General features: G+C 31.2%; 3 protein-coding genes across 3 annotated transcripts; 1 reads left to right on the forward strand and 2 right to left on the reverse strand.

Moving 5' to 3' along the window:
- The first annotated feature begins 1,658 nt into the window (after window positions 1-1,658).
- Window positions 1,659-5,818, forward strand: LOC100818240 (sulfite exporter TauE/SafE family protein 3). Its single transcript, XM_026128577.2, has 11 exons — window positions 1,659-1,818; window positions 2,601-2,801; window positions 2,895-2,959; window positions 3,054-3,099; window positions 3,487-3,569; window positions 3,688-3,774; window positions 3,871-3,921; window positions 4,139-4,360; window positions 4,450-4,543; window positions 4,726-4,866; window positions 5,412-5,818. Exons 1-11 carry the CDS (start codon window positions 1,662-1,664, stop codon window positions 5,501-5,503), a joined length of 1,239 nt encoding a protein of 412 aa, XP_025984362.1. The 5' UTR covers window positions 1,659-1,661; the 3' UTR covers window positions 5,504-5,818.
- A 752-nt stretch (window positions 5,819-6,570) lies between these two features.
- Window positions 6,571-11,725, reverse strand: LOC100818778 (sulfite exporter TauE/SafE family protein 3). Its single transcript, XM_006580134.3, has 12 exons — window positions 11,447-11,725; window positions 10,913-11,072; window positions 9,423-9,623; window positions 9,267-9,331; window positions 9,141-9,168; window positions 8,967-9,049; window positions 8,798-8,884; window positions 8,647-8,697; window positions 8,223-8,444; window positions 8,055-8,148; window positions 7,429-7,569; window positions 6,571-6,843 (listed from the first exon to the last, which is right to left on the reverse strand). Exons 1-12 carry the CDS (start codon window positions 11,636-11,638, stop codon window positions 6,758-6,760), a joined length of 1,410 nt encoding a protein of 469 aa, XP_006580197.1. The 5' UTR covers window positions 11,639-11,725; the 3' UTR covers window positions 6,571-6,757.
- A 730-nt stretch (window positions 11,726-12,455) lies between these two features.
- LOC100819316 (sulfite exporter TauE/SafE family protein 3) lies at window positions 12,456-19,782 on the reverse strand. The gene is made up of 12 exons (XM_006580135.4): window positions 19,248-19,782; window positions 18,921-19,080; window positions 15,550-15,750; window positions 15,399-15,463; window positions 15,042-15,069; window positions 14,842-14,930; window positions 14,671-14,757; window positions 14,498-14,548; window positions 14,030-14,251; window positions 13,851-13,944; window positions 13,110-13,250; window positions 12,456-12,664 (listed from the first exon to the last, which is right to left on the reverse strand). The coding sequence occupies exons 1-12, from the start codon at window positions 19,452-19,454 to the stop codon at window positions 12,582-12,584; spliced, it is 1,428 nt and encodes a 475-aa protein (XP_006580198.1). The 5' UTR covers window positions 19,455-19,782; the 3' UTR covers window positions 12,456-12,581.
- Window positions 19,783-19,983: the final 201 nt, after the last annotated feature.

Here is a 19,983-nt window from a genome sequence, read left to right on the forward strand (position 1 = left end):
GTCTTTAAAACCCATCGAATTGGTCCCTTGATGTTAGTGAAATATTTTTGATGGATAATGTTAGTAAAATATACCAACTTAAAAACTAAACTAATGGATATTGTCAGGCAATTGCTTTCTTCAACTCCAATGTTGCTCCCTACACCTTTTTAAACTTGTTGAACACCTATTTTGGAATGTACCAAAATAGTCTTTTCATAATATAAATTTTTACCTTCTAGAAAGGCTATTGCAGAATGTAATTTTACATTTCAGAATAGGTGCATAAAATAAGATTGTTGCTTCCTGCACCTCCAAGTTGCTTCTTGTATCCTTTTTAGAATGTTTTCTATCTTTTGGATTGGTCATTCTAGAAGCAAAAAAAAGAAATATTGCATTCCAAAATGTAATTTTACATTTTAGATTGATCATTCCGAAAGTCTAAAAGGGGTGCATGAAGCAACTGGGAGGTGCAGGAAGAAACAGCCAGAAAACAATTGCCCCTACCCAACATGCTTTGTTTTCAAACTGGGGCCAGCCTGTGCCAATATTCAGTTTGTTTTTATTCTGTTGGGCCTCTCGGGTGTGTTGGCCGGGCCCATTTACTGGTACCCCTTTCTTGTGTTCTGATATTGGGTCTTGTTTGTTTGGGGTAAATGTATATGTGTGTCCACATATATTTTCTGCAAAAGCAAATTGAAAATTAATGAAAGTTCAAGGTATTTTGTCCAAATTCTTATTTATATTCTATTCCTATATTAAGTCAAAACAGTAGTAATCACAAAAAAATACTAATAAAACTATACTATATAGAAATCATAATACAATTCTAAATAAGATATTTTATAATTATTAAAACCAGATTTTACAATTTGATGCACTAATTAATTATTAGACCTTAGGCCGTAGCAGTGAGAGTACCCGTCCACAAATAGCCAAGAAAGTATGCCTAAATGTACAAGAGATAAAAGACGAGAGAGACCGATAAAAACGTGATAGAGGCAATGCTTATAATCAATACTATTCTGACACGAGATTTATTTTCTTGCACCTAATTAAATTTTGATTGAATTCAAATAACATCATTAACAATTACCGGGAAGCTACTCTGGGTTCCTATTTTATTGAAGATTTTGAAAATTTCTATATATAATTGTTATGGTCTATAGCTCATTTGAAGAGCAAATTAAGCATAGGAACATCATAGTACTAAAAGGACTAAGATTTTGAATTTTGGAAACAGCTCTCTGTATCTAAAGAGACATAATGGCTATGCATGTACTATCACAAAGGTGGGATGTGAAATGGGTTGCTGGAAAGGTTCTCATCATTGCTTTGCTTCTTCCTGTTACAGTCTCCGCTAAGAACACAACCTCAGAATCCAATGAGATCACAGGGGTTGGCACCGGTTATCATGCTAAAGTATTTTACCAACACACTTGGCCGGTGAGAATCTTACCTTCACAAATATACTATATATGATCGCATTCGCATGATGTTTTCATATACTTTTGTGTAAATTTAAAATAACCACAATAATAATTAACAATGTTTTTTTTTTCTTATCGCCAAAATGTTAGAAGGTTAGTTTTGTTAGTCGTGGGAATTAAACCTGTGATCTGTATGTTATGTTAAGAACGTTGAATTGGGATATAACTTTGTAATAATGTTTTCTGCAGAGCATGAAATATGGCTGGAAAATAATAGTGGGCACCATAGTTGGATTCCTAGGATCAGCATTTGGGAATGTGGGAGGTGTTGGTGGGGGTGGCATCTTTGTGCCTATGCTCACCCTCATTATTGGATTTGATGCAAAATCTGCAATAGCAATATCAAAATGTAAGAAGCAGCATTGTTCCCTTATTTTCTCTCTTCTGCCGTTACAAATCGATGATGTATAATTTGATAAAAAAGAAAATCGATGATATATAACAATATCAAAATGCAAAATCACTTCATGATCTATAATACATTAATATTTAATACTTTAAATTTCTTTTAAAAAATATAATAAATTTACAAGACATTTAATATTTTTTATATAACATAATACTAATATATTTGCACTGATATAGTTTTGTTCTAAAATATGATTCTATTTTTTTTAATTTTAGTTTGTTACGTTTAAAATTAATTTATTAGTTATTTATATATAATGTTTAAGTGAGCACATTCTACATAAAATATTACATTGATCAAGAAATTATTGGTTTAAATGGTCTTGAGTTTAGTATCAAATTTGAGTCTTATGAATAAAAAATGTGATTGAGGAAAAAAATTTACTAAAGATGTAATAAGCATAATAATACTCCATATTAATATCATGGTGACAAAAAAAATTATATTAACATGACCTTGACATGGGCGTTAGTTAAGATATGACCAGTCAAATTCTGATGCAGAGAAAGGAATCGATTAAATTTTCCCATGAATTATCCAGGACTCTTGAGCTCTCTGTCAAAGGGGTTTTAAATCACATGAAAAGGACAAAATCCCCCATATTTTTTTTTATTATTTGCTTTGTATTTGTGGCAATTTTTAAGCTTAATTGTTTTAACTATTATTCTTTTGAACCTTATAATGATGAAGTATGTATGTTTCTGTTTGTTTGTTTGGTGAAGGCATGATTACGGGTGGAGCAACAGCAACTGTTTTCTACAATTTGAGGCAGAGACACCCCACCCTTGATTTGCCTGTGATTGACTATGACTTAGCACTTCTTTTCCAACCAATGTTGATGCTTGGAATCAGTATTGGTGTTTCTTTCAATGTGATTTTTCCTGACTGGATGTTAACAACTTTGTTAATAATATCTTTCACCGGTAAGAATTGCTTAAAAGTTAAAAAAATTCAGTCAGTTTTAGCACTATTTCCTTTCATTGTCTATCCTTTAATGTAATTTGAGTGTGAAACAGGCATTTCGGTCAAATCCTTCTTTAAGGGTGTTGACACATGGAAACAAGAAACCCTTATGATGAAGGTAGCTTAAACATGACTCTTTTTATGTATATTAAATTTCTTTTAAGTTATGCATTTTGGTGCTTTGGTTTGATGAATGCATGTTATAATTCCAGGAAGCTAGCAAGAATTCACTGACTGATGGCAGGGGTGGATCCACATGTATAGCAACAAGGCAATTATCCTTACAAAGTAATTTTTTTTACTTGAATAAATTAAATAAATATATTTTTGCCCCATAAAAAATAGATGTTGCCTCCAAAAAATATTTTTTAAGAAAATGAATATAAAAAATTATAAAAGATAAAAAAAATTAATACTAATTTTATCCTTTTAACTTTTATTATTTCCAATTTATCTAATACCCTTTTAATAAAAGTTATATTATTTTTTGTCTGAAAAAACATCAAACTATTTTTTTGTTCCCCACTGTAAAGAAATTTTAGATCCGCCACGATGGTAAGTGATTTGATATTATCTCAATTCTAACCTTTTGTATAGAGATACAGTGTTTATACAAAATGTCATGCTAATTTTCAATCTAATCAGATATTGGGAATCCTGAAGATGATGCACATTATATTAAAACAATAGACCCGGTCAAGGACAATACCAATCAATCAAGGAAAAAAGTAATATAAAATACAAACAGTTGCTGCTTTCATTTATGTACCCAACATCTATTTTTTCTAATGAAGTCTAAAGGTATTATTCAAAAAAAGAAAAATTAAGTCTAAAAGTATCATGCAGGTTTCTGTCATTGACAATGTTCATTGGAAGGAACTTGGACTTCTTTTCGCGGTCTGGATCATGATACTTGCATTAGAGATTGGAAAAGTTGGTAAATTTGAGTTTTTGATCGATTTCTTGCATTTGTGATCATTGGTCAACATAATATATATGATGATAATATATGCCTTTATTTTGGAACAGAATTACACAACAACTTGCTCTGGAGTATATTGGGTAATCAATCTACTGCAGGTATAAACTAGTATAGAAGAATTCAATTTCTGGAAACCATAGTTGTTAGCTTATAATTTTTTCACTCTCCATCTTAATCAAGCTAAAATGACCTCATTGTTAAGTGTTTGAATACCTAAGAGCTAAGAGGTTCATATATTTTATGGTTCTAGTCTTCTAGTACCAATTAACCATCAATGTCATTATCATGGTGACTATTTTATTTATTTACTTTCAGGTCCCCATAGCTGTAGGAATGAGTTCATACCAGGCTATGCGTCTATACAAAGGGCAGAGAATCATAGCATCAAAGGGAGATCAACAAACACATTGGCGAGTGTTGCAGTTAATTGTATTTTGTGCTTGTGGCATACTTGCCGGCACGATTGCAGGCTTGTTAGGCCTTGGTGGAGGATTCATCTTGGCACCCCTCTTCCTTGGACTAGGAATCCCTCCTCAGGTACCTTTCATTCTTCTTTTTTTCCATAAAGTCTCATTATGTAGATTTTGCATGGAAACCACTCTAATTGGGGATTTTTTTCCACAAAGGTGGCTAGTGCAACATCCATTTTGGCAATGGCATTTTCTGCATCTATCGCAGTGGTGGAATATTACCTTCTCAAACGTTTCCCAATTTCTTATGGTAAGTATGGACACATAGACATTACTTGAGGAATTAACAATTAATATGCTAGAGGATGAGTAATTTTGCCAAGCTCCAAGAGCATGTGCATAGTGTAATAGAGGATGTTTATTGACTAATTAATAGGTTAATTAAGGAAGCAATATATTATGGACTTTTTGATGATTTGGATGATCTTGCAGCTCTTTACTTTGTAGCTGTAGCCACTGCTGCTGCACTTGTTGGGCAGCATTTGGTGAGAAAGGTTATTGCCATGTTGGGGAGAGCATCTGTGATCATTTTCATCCTAACCCTCACACTTTGTGTTAGTGCAGTTTTACTAGGTAAGACTTAATAGTGTACTGCTTTGTGGACATTCTTCTGGTATTCTTTAATTTTGTGAGATTACTAGGATCTGTGGCAAATATGGGCTAATATATTGTTTACCTACATGTCATATTTTATTACATATAAAATATTAAAATATAGCTTGCTGTTTTTATATTTCAAGTAAAAAACTTGGATAATTAATATTAGGTTGGTTTTTAGTTTTAAGTTTTAAAATTTTCGAAAATCAGAACTAGTTTTAGTTTTTTGTTTTTATTTTCAATTTTAAAAGTTTGTTGTAAAATTTAAACTCTTTTTTTTATATAAAAAAAAAGTGGTTGAGAATAACAATTCTTTACTCTTTTTAAATCTTTTTATAAGAATCAAATTCAAAGTTTTGCCTGAACCTTTTTGTAAAACAAGTTTATGTACCACAAAAACTTTAAGACAAATTTATATAAAAAAATTAAGACAAGTTTAATTTAAATGTGCTTTATGTCTATATTGGATTTTGCAAGTATTTATTTCGACCGCTTATTTTTTTTATTCTTTCCAATTACAGGTGGAGTAGGCGTTGCAAACATGATCAAAAGGATTGAAAATAAGGAGTACATGGGGTTTGGAAACCTTTGCACGTACAAGGTTAAAGAATAAAGTTCATGATGCCTAATATTTAAGGCCAGGGCTCTTTACTTATAGTTTTGTATGTAATACCAACGGATCAAATCTAAGTTCTCGTGTATATGCTTTAACCCTTAACTATTAGGCCCATTCTAATGAATATATTGTCGGGATGTGTATATTAAAGAACTTGTCTTTTTTTTTTTTTTTAATAAAAAGCAATTTATTAGCTGTGTGATTATTCCTGTAAAAAATTATGACTATTTTAAAATTGCAATAGCATTTTTAATTGGCGAAATTACATTTTTAATAGGATTTGTTTCGCCATTCGGATAAATGGAGCATCTAATGACGTAATGTTAAGTGAGGTTCCTATTCTCTTTATGAGATATCGATAGGGCCAATGTAAGAGGGACTATCACTACTTAGGAGGAATATGAATTGAAATCAATGTATAGCTAAATATTTAAATGCAAGAAAAGAAATCATTGGCTTTAGACAAAAAGATGGTGAATCTTTAAATGCTTGGGAGAGATTCAAAATCGATCTGTTGGGATGGTGTCCAAACGACACTTTTAATGATTAGTACGTAACAAATGCATATTTTCTACAATGGTTGGAGGCCTCTAATGGCACCATGAACACAAAAGTTGTAGAGGAAGCTACGTAACTAGTGGAAGTTATGGCTTCTAATAAACATCATGTGAATCATCATAAAAGGGTTGTAGTAAGAAGAAGAATTAATTCTAGAGTTTGACACTCGAAGTGCTTTCTGAGGAATATATAATACCAATTGTTTCATTTAAACAAACACGGCATAATATATTTGAAATTATTAATTTACCGAGAACTCTGAATTTAATTTAAAAATTTGTATTGCAAAATATCATTTATATGAAAACGGTTAATGTTTTAATATTAAAAAGGTTATTTCAACTTTGAGATAGTCGTAAACTGATGGAGAATAATCGCACAGGTAAACTTGTTTTTCTAATATTATTAAAATAATAGGTAAGCTGTATTAATATATATACAAACCCAGACAACACAAAACTAAATTGTTATGTAAAGAGACCAGCTCTTAAATACCACGCATCATGAACTTTAGAACTTGATATATAAACATTATAATATAACATTGTAAACATTCATTTGACATTCTCAATTTCTTTTCATCTTTCTCTTCTTATCATATCCTATCATTTATTACATTTATTATCACTTCTACTTTTCATCTCTCTAGATATAGTTGAGATTTGGAATGTCCCCAGAACATTTCTCTAATGTTTATTTTCTGTACGTGCAAAGGTCTCCAAATCCCATGTACTCTTTATTTTCAATCTTTTGAATCATGTGTGCAATACCTACTCCACCTGTGAGTTGGAAAAAAAAAGCCATCCAAATGAAAAATTGCAACAGCCAATGTAAATACAAAACTTATTTAATGTGAATTAATCTTTAAAGAGAACAAATAAAAATTATTTATAATTTTTTTTTATTTTGTGTCAAAGATCACCACAGTTATCTTTCAATCTATTCAATCAAAAACTAATTTCATTCATAATGTATGACTATTGTTAACACAAAAAAATTTAGCACACGAATGTAATATTAACTCTCTAAAAATTATATTAATAAATATACCTTTATTTGCTTTAAAGAAAAATTCATTTAATGTTTCTTTTATTTAAAATCATATTTACAAATCCAATCAAAACTTTTCACTAGCTAACTTTTTTTTTTGTGAGTAACAATATATTTTGATAACTAGTAATTAATATCATAGTTTGTACAAGCTATTTTAGTATTTATATTTAATAAAATATGAAATGTTGGTAAACAGTAGCCAAGCTCAACATTTACCATGGGTAGTACTAATAAGTAAGTAATAACCTGACAAAAATAAAAAATATCAAAGAGAATGTCCACAAAACGGTGCTCCAAAAGATGATACTTACCTAATAAAACTGCACTAACACTAAGTGTGAGGGTTAGGATGAAAATGATCACAGATGCTCTCCCCAATATGGCAATCGCCTTTCTCACCAAATGCTGCCCAACAAGTGCAGCAGCAGTGGCTATGGCTACGAAGTAAAGAGCTGCAAGATGATATCCAAAGTTGAACATTAAAGTTCCATATGATAATAGCAAGTTATGGCTTCCTTAACCTATTAATTAGTTAATTAATATCCTCTATTATATTATCAATATGCTCTAGGAGCATTGTAAAATTACTCATCCTCTCACTAAGGGTGTGCAAGATAAACCGGTTCAAACTGAACCGGTCCAGTAAAAATAAACTGGACTTTTTTAAAATAAATTTGATTCGAACTAATTTGATTTCTAAAACAGGTTTAATTTGATCAGCTGATTTCTAAAACAGTAAAAAATAGTTTGAAACCAGTCGAAACTAGTTCAGTTTTGAGCTGGTTCTTTAAAAGCAATTTCCGAACCAGTTCAACAAAACAGTTCGCCAATTAAGATTTTAGAACCAAATTAAAATGGTTAGGTTTGGTTTTTTTACCGAACCAGCCTACCTCTCACATGTTAATTCCTTCAGTTAGGTCCATTCGTTCATACTTACCATAAGGAACGGGGAAACGTTTGAGAAGGTAATATTCCACCACTGCCATAGATGCAGAAAATGCCATTACCAAAGTGGATGTAGCACTTGCAACCTTTATGGAAAATTCCAAAATTAGAGTTGCTTTCAATTAAATTCTCCATAGACTTAATGGCAAAAAGAAGGTACCTGAGGAGGAATTCCAAGTCCAAGGAATAGGGGTCCTAAGATGAATCCTCCACCAAGGCCTAGCAAACCAGCAATCATGCCAGCAAGTGTGCCACAAGCGCAGAATAGGACTAACTGCAACACACACCAATGTGTTTGTTGATCTCCCTTCGATGCTATGATTCTCTTCCCTTTGTATAGACGCACAGCCTCATATGAACTCATTCCTACAGCTATGGGGACCTGAAAATAAATAATATAATGACCATGGTAATGATGTTGATTGTTCATTAGTCCTAGAACCCAAAATATATGAAACCCTTAGCTCTTAGTTACTCAACACTCAACAATTAAGTCATTTTAGCTTGAGATGGAGAGTGAAAAATGTATAAGATGACAACTACTATAGTTTTCATAAATTAAATTCTCCTGTAGTGGTTTATACCTGAAGTAGGTTCAATAGCCAAAATAACCGTGAGCAAGTTGTGGTGTGTTTCTGTTTCATAAGAGAGGCATATGTTAATCATCGTATTATGTTGACCAATGCATAGAAAAAGAAAAACTCAAATTGTGAGTAGAACTCATGTGATACCAACTTTTCCAATCTCTAATGCTAGTATCATGATCCAGCCAGCGAAAAGAAGTCCAAGTTCCTTCCAACGAATATTCTCAATGATAGAAACCTGCATCACAGTTTTAGATTTTATTATAAAGAATAGAAGTTAGACATGTACAGAAGCAACAACAGTTTGTGTTTTGTTATACTTTTTTTCTTGATTGATTAGTATCGTCTTTAGCGGGGTCTCCTGTTTGAATATAATGTGCATCATCTTCAGGACTTCCAATATCTGATTAGATTGAAAATTAGCATGACATGTTTGATAAACACTACTATCTCTAATCAGAAGGCTAGAGTAGAAATAATATCGAAACATTTACCATCAATCCGTGAATTCTTCTTAGCTTCCTGGAATTATAACAGGGGAATGCATTAAAAAAAAGCACCGCAATGCAAAACTTAAAGAAGAAACTTAATATACAAAAGAGGAGTCATGTTTAAGCAACCTTCTTCATAATGGTTTCTTTCTTCCATGTATCAACACCCTTAAAGAAGGATTTAACTGAAATCCCTGTTTAACATTCAGATGACATCAAAGGATAAGCAAATGAAAGAAATTGAGAAAATAATACCACAAATTTTAAATTTTAAGCAATTATTACCAACGAAAAATATTATTAGCAAAACTGTTAGCATCCACTCAGGAAAGATGACATTGAAAGCAACTCCAATACTGATTCCAAGCATCAACATTGGTTGGAAAAGAAGTGCTAAGTCATAGTCAATCACAGGCAAATCAAGGGTGGGGTGTCTTTGCCTCAAGTTGTAGAACACGGTTGCTGTTGCTCCACCCGTAATCATGCCTTCACCAAACAAACAAGCATATAAATTTCATCCATATAAGGTTCAAAAGAATAATAATCAAAACAATTAAGCTTAAAAATTGCCAAAAGTACAAAGCAAATAAGATTGTCCCTTTCAGTTGGATTTGATATTTAGCACATTCTCATTTTGAGGTGGAGAGCTCAAGAGTCCTGGATAATATTTTAGGTACTGTATGTCTGTAACGTTCTTCTCTAACCAAAATTAAAGTTTTACTAATAACTGATGTCTAATTTTAGTGAATGGGTAATCAAGATAAAGTTTTAATTTTAATAACAAAGTAATTATTTAATTTTAATTAAGGAATAACGTCAAAAACATATAAAATATTATACTTATTATGTTATATAAAATATGAGTGTTTTATATATGAAAAAACTTAGGTTTGTCACAAGTTGACTCTTTAATCAACCCATTTTTCTATCATTAAATTGTTGGTGTAAGTGATATTGAATTAAGTTTTTTTAAATAAGATCTTGAGTTTAAAATTTTGTAGATGAAAAAATATTGAGAGGAAATAGCATACTAAAGATGTTCAATTAAATTTTTCAATAAAGGTTAATCATCATAAAAATTAATGAATATTTGGTAACAATGCTACGATGATAAAAAAAAAAAATCAATCTAATTTTTTACATCAGCTTTACTGAACATGTGTTAGTTATGGTCATGCCAAGGTAATGCCAACCTGATATTCGTATTGAATATGTTAGCTTAAAAATTAATTATTTATATATATTTCATAAATTAACTTTAGATGTAAGAAACTAAAAAAAACATTTATAATTATATTTTAAAATAAATTATATGGGTACAAATTAATATGTTATCATGTTAAATAAAATTATTACAAAATGTCTTTATAATTCATGATTATTTTTTAACAATGTTTTGAAGTATTGTGCATCATCAAGAAGTGGTCATGCTCGTATTTCATGTGATACATTTTTTCTTTTCTTTTTAAGATTAATTAAAATATTGCAAAATATGTATGCATTCATACATCGGAAGATAGTGGTAAGGTCTAAAGCAACACTAATTAATAATATAAATCCAAACAATATGCTTCATTAAAACTTTGGCAGAGAGTGAGACAAGGAAAGCAACCTAGTACCACTCCCACATGTTTGGTGTCAATATCCAATACATACCACCGTGTACGGAATTATTGCAGATCTCGTAACTTAACACATCCCAAATGCTATTAATTTGTATCAGAAGAGAGGAAATAGAAAATAGAAAAGAAAAAAAAAAGAAGCAAAGTTCTTACATTTTGATATAGCTGTTGCTGACTTTTGATCGAATCCAACAATAAGGGTAAGCATAGGCACAAAGATGCCACCCCCACCAACACCTCCCACGGTCCCAAATGCTGATCCTAAAAATCCAACTATGGCGCCTACTATTATTCTCCAGCCAAATTTCATACTCTGTAGAGAACCAAAAAAAAAAAAGCATTACAAAGTTAATTCCAATTCAACGTGCTTAATACAAACACTAATCCACATGCAGTATCGATTTTGACATTTTATAAACCTGAGATAAAATAATAGATAAGTACCCTTATATACAAGTATTTGAAGTGCAAATATATATCATATAAAATAAAAGAGACGTAATTTCATTAAAAAATTATATGTCTAATATATAAGGTCACTTCTTAGAAATCATATACATCACATGCATGGCCCTGGAAATTTTTATTACTATTGTGGTTATTTGAAATTGACACAAAAGTATATGAAAACATAATTTTTTTATAAAATCTGTTGTGATCATATATTTGTGAAGTGAACACTCTTACCGGCCAGTGGTGCTTGTAAAATGCTTTAGCATGATAATCAACCCCTATAGTTCCATTGGATGGTGAAGTTGTTTTGTTGTCTGTATTTTGATGAGAAGAAGTAGCTGAGACTGAAACAAGAAGAAGAAAAGCAATAAGAGCCTTTCCAGCAACCCATTTCACATCCCACCTTCTCGGTACATGCACAGCCATTTGTCTCTTCAGATAGATACAGAGCAGTTTTCTAAATTGAAAATCCTAGTCCTTTTAGAACTAAGATATGTTCCTATGCTCTGCTTCAAAATGAGACCATGACAAATATATATAGAAATTTTAAAAAATGTTCACTTCAAATAGGAAACCAGAGGCTGTTCGGTAATGGCTGATAATATTATTTAAATTCAATCGAAGTTTAGGTACAAGGTCAGAGTAGTATTGATAACATGCATTGTCTTTATTCTTTGTGTTTATTGGTTTATTGGTTTATTGGTTTATCTCATCTTTTATCTCTTGTACAATTACACATGCTTTTTTGGCTGTTTGTGGACAGTGTAATCCCACTACTTTGGCCTATAAACTAATAAGTGCTTCATATAAGCCACAAGCACTACTACGGTTTGTGGTGGATCCAAAACCGAATGTTTTAATGTTTAATATATATCAAATTTATATAAATATTTGAAGATTAAATATTTAAATATAGAGGAATTAAAAAATATATTTTTATGTTTATTGATCAATGTCCGTAGCCGGCCTCTTTTTGAATATTCTTGACAACTCATTTCATTTAATTAAATGCAGAACTCATATATGAAGTTTAAAAAAAACGTGTGTGAATTTATTTAAAAATTAGTATTGCAGAATATAATCGATATCAAAACAATTGATTTGTGAATCCTAAAAACGTTTTACACAAACATAGTATATTTGTAAAATAGTCATAGAATTTTACTGAATAGTCATAGATATCAAAACTCATATATAAACGTGTGTGAATTATAATTTAAGCTTAAATGTTAATGCAGCTTTAAAATAGTCATAGAATTTTACTGAATAATCAATCAGGTAAACTAATTCCGGTTAAGAAAAAAGATACATTTCTTAATACAACCTCTGAAAGCACAAAACTGCACTTAGAAACTACACATCTCCATCTTTAATTTCTAACCCTGTACGAGCAAAGGTTCTCAAACTTCATCTGCACCTTCTTTTCAATCAGTTTTGCTATGCCTACTCCACCTGTAATTTGAAATAATAAAAAAGAGTTAAGTCATTGTAAATTTGTAATCTATTACTTGGAATGTGAATGCATATTCGTAAATAAATTTTCCCCTAAGTAGTTTTTTAAAGTAAGCAAGTAATTAAATATATATGCTCACTATTCGTTTAATTTAAAATGCAGTGTATTCACTATAACCGGTTAAATTGTTTTTTTTTTTATGGCAATTCATTGTTAGATGATAGTGTAAACACTTTTTATCCTATCAGTATATTCCAATTGATTCCATCTCAATTCATTCATATATTTATTCATATCTTTAATTCACTACAACTTAAATCACCACAAGTTGATTTTTATTTTTATATTTTAATAAAATAAGATGTGTGGCTAAGCACCAGCCACTAGCTAATACTCCTCTCAAAAAGGAAGAATCCAAAAGAATCTTCTGCAAATGGCACTTGCCTAGTGAAATTCCGCTCACAAAAACTGTGAGTGCGAGGATGAAGATGATCAGAGACGTTCTCCCCAGTATAGCAATAACCTTTCTCACCAAATGCTGCCCAACCAGTGCAGCAGCAGTGGCTACAGCTACAAAGTAAAGAGCTGCAAGATAATCAAAGATTCAACGTTAAAAAGTCCAAATTAGGAAGTAATTTTCTACTTTTAGTTAAAAGAAAGTCTAGTAAAACATTTCCAAACATATTCTTTCGAACAACTACTAATTAATATTGAGTATTAATAAAAATGAGATTCTTATAATTTTTAATAAATTTCAACAAGCAAAAAATACTATGTTAGAACTTTAAAAGAGTTTTACGTTCCTTTTTATAAGAAATAACTTATAATATAATTTTATTTCTTATAAATAGGAACAAAAATAATTATTTTTTAGAGCTTAATATGCATTTAGTATTACTAAAGGTGATTTTTTTTAATATGATTTATTTCATACTTAAAACTAAAAATGGAATCTTAAAGGACACAAATTATTATTTTTTTGTTAGCTAGTATTGGTAGTCAACCAATATTATTATTAGATAACAGTGTCACCTATACTTTGTCACTTCTATGCTATTTATGCTTTTTCCTAACCAATTAGTTGATCATAATCGTCTAATTATGTACGTGATAAAATAGTTAAATTACTCCTCCTCTCAAATACTTTTTAGGTCATTTAATTTATGTTCGTTCATCCATACTTACCATAAGGAATAGGGAAACGCTTGAGAAGATAATATTCCACAACAGACATAGATGCAGAAAATGTCATCGCAAAAGTGGAAGTAGCACTTGACACCTTCGTAGAAAATTCCTAGATGATCAGAGTGAATTCCAAGTGGACCAACATTATTAAAAGAGAATGATCAAACTTAATTACGTACCTGAGGATGAATTCCTAGTCCAATGAAAAGTGGCCCCAAGATGAATCCTCCACCAAGGCCAAGCAAGCCACCAATTATGCCAGCAATTATGCCACACGAGCAATATAGAATCAATTGTTGTACACGCCAACGTGTTTGTTGATCACCCTTTGATGCTATCACTCTCTGACCTTTGTATAGAAGCACGGCTTCATAAAAAGTTGTTCCTACAGTGATAGGGACCTGAAACACAAGGGAACAAAATGAGAATAATCATCATGATAATGGATATTGTAAGCCTATAAAAAAATTGATGTTACATATGTGGTTCTTTGGTTCTAAAACCTGATTTGAAGTTAAGACCAAATCAAACTCTTAATGCTCAACACTAGATTTCATTAGGCCATATTGGCTTGATTAAGTAGGAGAGTGAAAAGTATAAGAAGAAAACTTTGGTTTCTAGCTATTGAATACTATATTAGTGTGTACCTGTAGTAGATTCATTATCCAATATAACGCAGAGCAATTTGTAGTGTAATTCTGTTTCAAAACAAAGGCATATATTATCATACAACAAAATGAAAAACATATGTACTAAAAAAACAGATAAGGGGAAAAAATGTACCAACAATGAAAAAAAAAAAAAAGAGTTAGACATTAACTTTTCCTATCTGTAATGCAAGTATCAAGATCCAGACAGATACAAGAATTCCAAGTTCCTTCCAGTAAATGTTTTCAATAACAGAAACCTGCAGAACAGTTTTAGATTTCATCAGAAAGAATAGGTGTTGGAAATGGAAACACTAGCAGCAACTGTCTGCATTTTTTACTACTTTTTTCCTTGATTGGTTGGTATTTGTATGGCTTTCATTGACCGTCTCTTCTGTTTGAGGATGTGCAGCATTACCGGTTCTTTCTGTATCTGATTAGACTAATTATTAGCATGACATGCTTGATAATGCTATCTATGTTAACTAGTAGCTAGAAGAACAGATGCAGAAGGCTAGAACAGAAATAATATCAAACCACTTACAATTTAACCGTACATTCTGCCTAGCTTCCTGGAATGATAACAGATGCATTAAATCAAAGCATCAAAATGCAAAAAAAGAAATTGAGATAATGTACAATTTAGTCTTGAGAGTGACATATTTTGTTGCTTTGGTCCTTAAAAGTGTATGTCTTTATAAACTAGCCCTTTAAGGGATCACGTAATTGTTTATAAGTACTAAATAGGATAAACTTGTTAACAAATTGACACTTTTGGTGACCATTTATATTGATTAAATCTTTCAACGATCAAAGCAACAACAGCCTGTGTGCAGGGACTAAAGTGTGTATTAATTCAAAGTTTAATATAAAGGGTGAGCTATGTTTAAGCAACCTTTACCTTCTTAATAATGGTTTCTTTTTTCCATGTTTTGACACCCTTAAAGAATGCATTGACTGAAAGGCCTGTTTCACATTCAAACTACGTCAAATGATAGGCAAGTAAAGAAAAAAGAAATAGAGCACAGATTCAATTTTTAAGCATTCCATACCTATGAAAACTATTATTAACAAAGCCGTTAGCATCCAGTCAGGAAAAATCACATTGAAAGCAACTCCAACACTGATTCCAAGCATCAACATTGGTTGAAAAAGAAGTGCTAGATCATAGTCAATCACAGGCATGTCAAGAGTTGGGTGCCTCTGCTTCAAATTGTAGAAAACAGTTGCTCCTGCTCCACCGGTAATCATGCCTTCACCAAACAAACAGAAAAATACATATTTCATCCATACAAGGTTCCAAAGTGTTAAATTTCATCTTAAAATTAATTGACACTAAAGTTGTCCACCAGATATATAAGTTATACCCTAAGAATTAAGGCAACAATGTGCGACTTCCCTACACAAAGAAGTACATTGATGCATGGATAATTCAAAATTGACAACATGCTCATATTGTATCCAATACGATTAACCGTGGTCAGAACAAGCTTAAAACTTACCACACTCGCAAAGCAAATATGTTTTTTTTTAGTACAGGTTTACAAAGGGGATTTGGTCCTTTTTCGTTTGATTTTGATATTTAATATATACACTGATGACAGTAAGAAAAAAAAAACACTTACACTGACCAAGTCGGGAGAGCACAATGATGTTTAACCTTTTTTTTTTTTTGTATGAAGAAATTTATTCATGTAATGTAAAATAGAAGCATCCTTGAGATAGGTTTCTCTGGTTCGATCTTCATGACCTAATGCATTAATCGAGTCATTTTTGTAGAGGATATATTACTTCTTATTTCATTGTAATTTTGTACCTTTTCAACTTACCATCCTATACTTTTTTAGTGGCAAATGGGTGTTATTTTTTTTAAAAAATAATACAAAAGATGAATATTATTAATAAAATGCAATCAAACTTAAAATAAACTATTAAACAATCTAAGTCAATTGATCAAACATGCTATTTTAATATCATCTTTGATTCCGGATAAAAAAAGGCTTAAGATAAGTTATGTCAAAAACTACTAACAAGAATGCTGAAGATGTGGTAATTGGAGAGTTTGACTGCTTGTAACAGTTGCCTTTCAGTTATTTTCTAATTAACTTGACTGGAGTCGTTTATAAGTAGAGGGGTATATGAGTTCCGGTCTCTAGATGATCCGTTTAACGTGCAGATCAAGCATATTTGGACCAATTAAAATCCCGGTCCATTTAAATACAAGCTTATGGTTCATTTGACTTGCGAGTTGAACAAGTTTGGTTCGTGGACTGACTACTTTTTTAAAATATGATTTACTATTTATGGTTTAATTCTTTTATTTAATTAACATTATTTGATGTATGTTTAGGATTATTAAGTGTTTGAATAATTATGATATGTGTTTAATATGTATTGACCTCTTTCTTAATATTTGAATATTTATAATTTCTTGATTTAAAAAATTGGAGATATTGATTTTTTATGCTTTATTTAATGTTCGAGTTAATAATGCAAAGTTTTCTTTCAATACGGTTAAATCAAACATTATTATTTTGTCGATGTCAAATGTAGTCTTTACATGGAGGAAATTTGGAACGAAGATACACCCAATACCACGTACCACATACAGTAAATTATCATTTTACCTTCCGTTTGTCATAAGTTGTTTAATAAGACAATAATACACTTTAATCTTTGTTATTAGGGATTTTCACCAAAATGGGCAGGCTCTTTTCTTACAGCGTACTCGCTCAAATATAATTTATTATTACTCTAATGTGGCTAATTTTTTTATGAAGGCCTCTCCATTGGTCGTGTCCGTCCAATCCTATGAAGTAGAGGTGTTTACAAATTAGATTGAATCACTTTAAAAAAAAAATATCATTCCATCTAATATTACTTTAATTTTCTTAATTCATTATCCAACCAATTTGGGAAAAAAATTGGTTTAAAATTAAATTCAATCCATCTAAAATGTTTGGATTGGATTGCTTTTCGATTTTAGTCTTTTATTTTCTTTCTTTAGTAAAAGTATTAAATAAATAATGAGATATATAATAAACATAATAAAAAATAATTTAAAATATAAAATATCACATCTATAAGTGAAGTATCAAGCTTAAAAGATGTGGACATACATCTTATTTAGGTTGACCTCCTAAGTCGAATAATCTACATTTCCGCAAGCTTTAAGCCTTAAAGGCATGACCTTATTAGACAATTCATATCTTTTCAAGCATTGAGCTTGAAAGACATGAACATTTTTTTATTGAGGTCAACCTCTCATTCATAGATCTTCAAACATTAGATTTGAAAGATGTAAGCATTTCTATTGAGATCAACCTTTAAGGCTGAACGGTTCATCATCCCTCAACCTTTAAGCATGAAAGACATGGATACTTCTTTTTGAGGTCTGCTTTCCAAGAAACAATTCATAGTCTCTCAAGCATTCAACTTGAAAAGTGTGAGCACTTCTTATTTATGTTGATTGGCAATTCCAAGCAGGATGGTGTAGTAATTGTTTTCATTTGATATTAATTTTTGTCGCCACACCTAATAGGCAAACATATATGGAAAGATGTTTTCATGTCTATAGACCATAAAAATAGTTACGCTTCATGATCTTATATTGATCGATGATAGTTTTCTTGGAGATACTTAGGCTGAGAAGCAAATATAGTTTGCACGTTCTAAACTACAATAGTTCGTTATAGAAGTTAGGAAACATGAACGTGCATGCATCCTCGATGAGAGAAAAGCATGCGAAGGAGTGGCCAAATTTGATCCACTTGAGTGGTGACCAAGGGTTTTAGAATTGAACAAAATTTATTCTTGAAATGATTAGAGAAGAACTAGCCAAAGAAGTAGGGTTTCCTTAGCAGAATATATTGACCTACGGGCCCACGTAAGCCTGGTTTAAATCGGAAATCCTCATATAAGCCTACCTTAGAGAGGAAGTCATGACCGAGTTTAAAATACGTCACTTAATTATGTACACGTCTATAAAGTCTCAAACTTGAGTAGATGGGATATTTTATTATTATATTTGTACGTAGAGATTCAGTAATAAACTTATTAGTAGTTACATTTAGGAATAAAGAATAAAGAATTATAACTAACAAAATGAGGTGTTATTGATCAACAATATGTTCCAAAAAAATTATGCATTCATTCATACTTGAGAAGACAGCTCCGAAATATCAAAGTGCATGCTAGATTATTTTGGAAAATTTTACAAAATTTTAAAAAATAAAATAAAAATTATTTACCTCCAAATGACTAATTTTTTTAATGGTACACGCACATCAAAACATGCAAATGACTAATTTTTCTAATTGTACAACCGCGCATATGCCATGCATCATTGCATCTCATAAACCCAAAATGCTATTTTTTAACAAATAAGAGAGGATTAATGGAGAAAAATAGTACTAGTTCTTACATTTTGATATTGCTGTTGCTGATCTTGCATCGAATCCAATAATGAGGGTAAGCATAGGCACAAAGATGCCACCCCCACCAACACCTCCCACAGTCCCAAATGCTGACCCTAGGAATCCAATTATGCTGCCCACTATTATTTTCCACCCAAATTTCATCTCCTACAACCAAAAAACAGAAGCATTACAAGGTAATTAATCCCAATTCAACGTCCTTAATATACAAAACACTAATCCACATGTTTGGCCCTAGAAATTCTTATTACTATTGAAGTACATGAAATTGACCCATGAGGTATATAAATTTGTAAAGTGAATTGAACACTCACCGGCCAAGTGTGTTTGTAAAAACCATTAGCATGATGGCCATTAGTATCAACCCCTTTCGTATCATTGGATGGTGATGAGACTGGTTTCTGTTCTGTGTTTTGATGAGAAGAAGCAACATAGACTGAAACAAGAAGAAAAAAAGCTACCAGAAGAACCCTTTCAGCAACCCATTTCACACCCCACCTTTTCGATCCATGCACAGCCATATGTACTGCTCTTTAGATAAAGAGCAGTTTTCAAAACCCAATCAATAAAGTCCCTTTAGTACTAGCTATGACTTTCCTATATGTTGCTTCAAGATGAGACCGACACAACCAAAAACCATGCATAGAAATTTTCAAATTCCTCACTTGAGAGCAACTTAGCAATTGTTGATGGTGCTACGAGACTGAATTCAATCAAAATTTTAGGAGTAAGAAGGAGAAATCTGGAGTTAGGGTATATTGATGTTAACAGGAATGGTCTATATATTTTCTCATACTATAGATCATGGAACCCTTATGCATTAATTATTGAAAAAAACTTCTTCAACACACTCGTTCCGTATCATTATCAAGTGATTTGACATTTTACAGAAAAAAGTAATGTGAAACGAATACTACTATTTTTCATTATCTCATTGCGTATCTTTTAAAAAGTAATATAAAAAAACTTCTTCAACACACCAGTCGTATCTTATAAAAAGTAATATAAAAAAACTTCTTCAACACACCAGTCGTATCTTTTAAATTATTA

The sequence above is a fragment of the Glycine max genome, chromosome 5 (assembly GCF_000004515.6).
Source record: "Glycine max cultivar Williams 82 chromosome 5, Glycine_max_v4.0, whole genome shotgun sequence".
Lineage (NCBI taxonomy): Eukaryota > Viridiplantae > Streptophyta > Magnoliopsida > Fabales > Fabaceae > Glycine > Glycine max.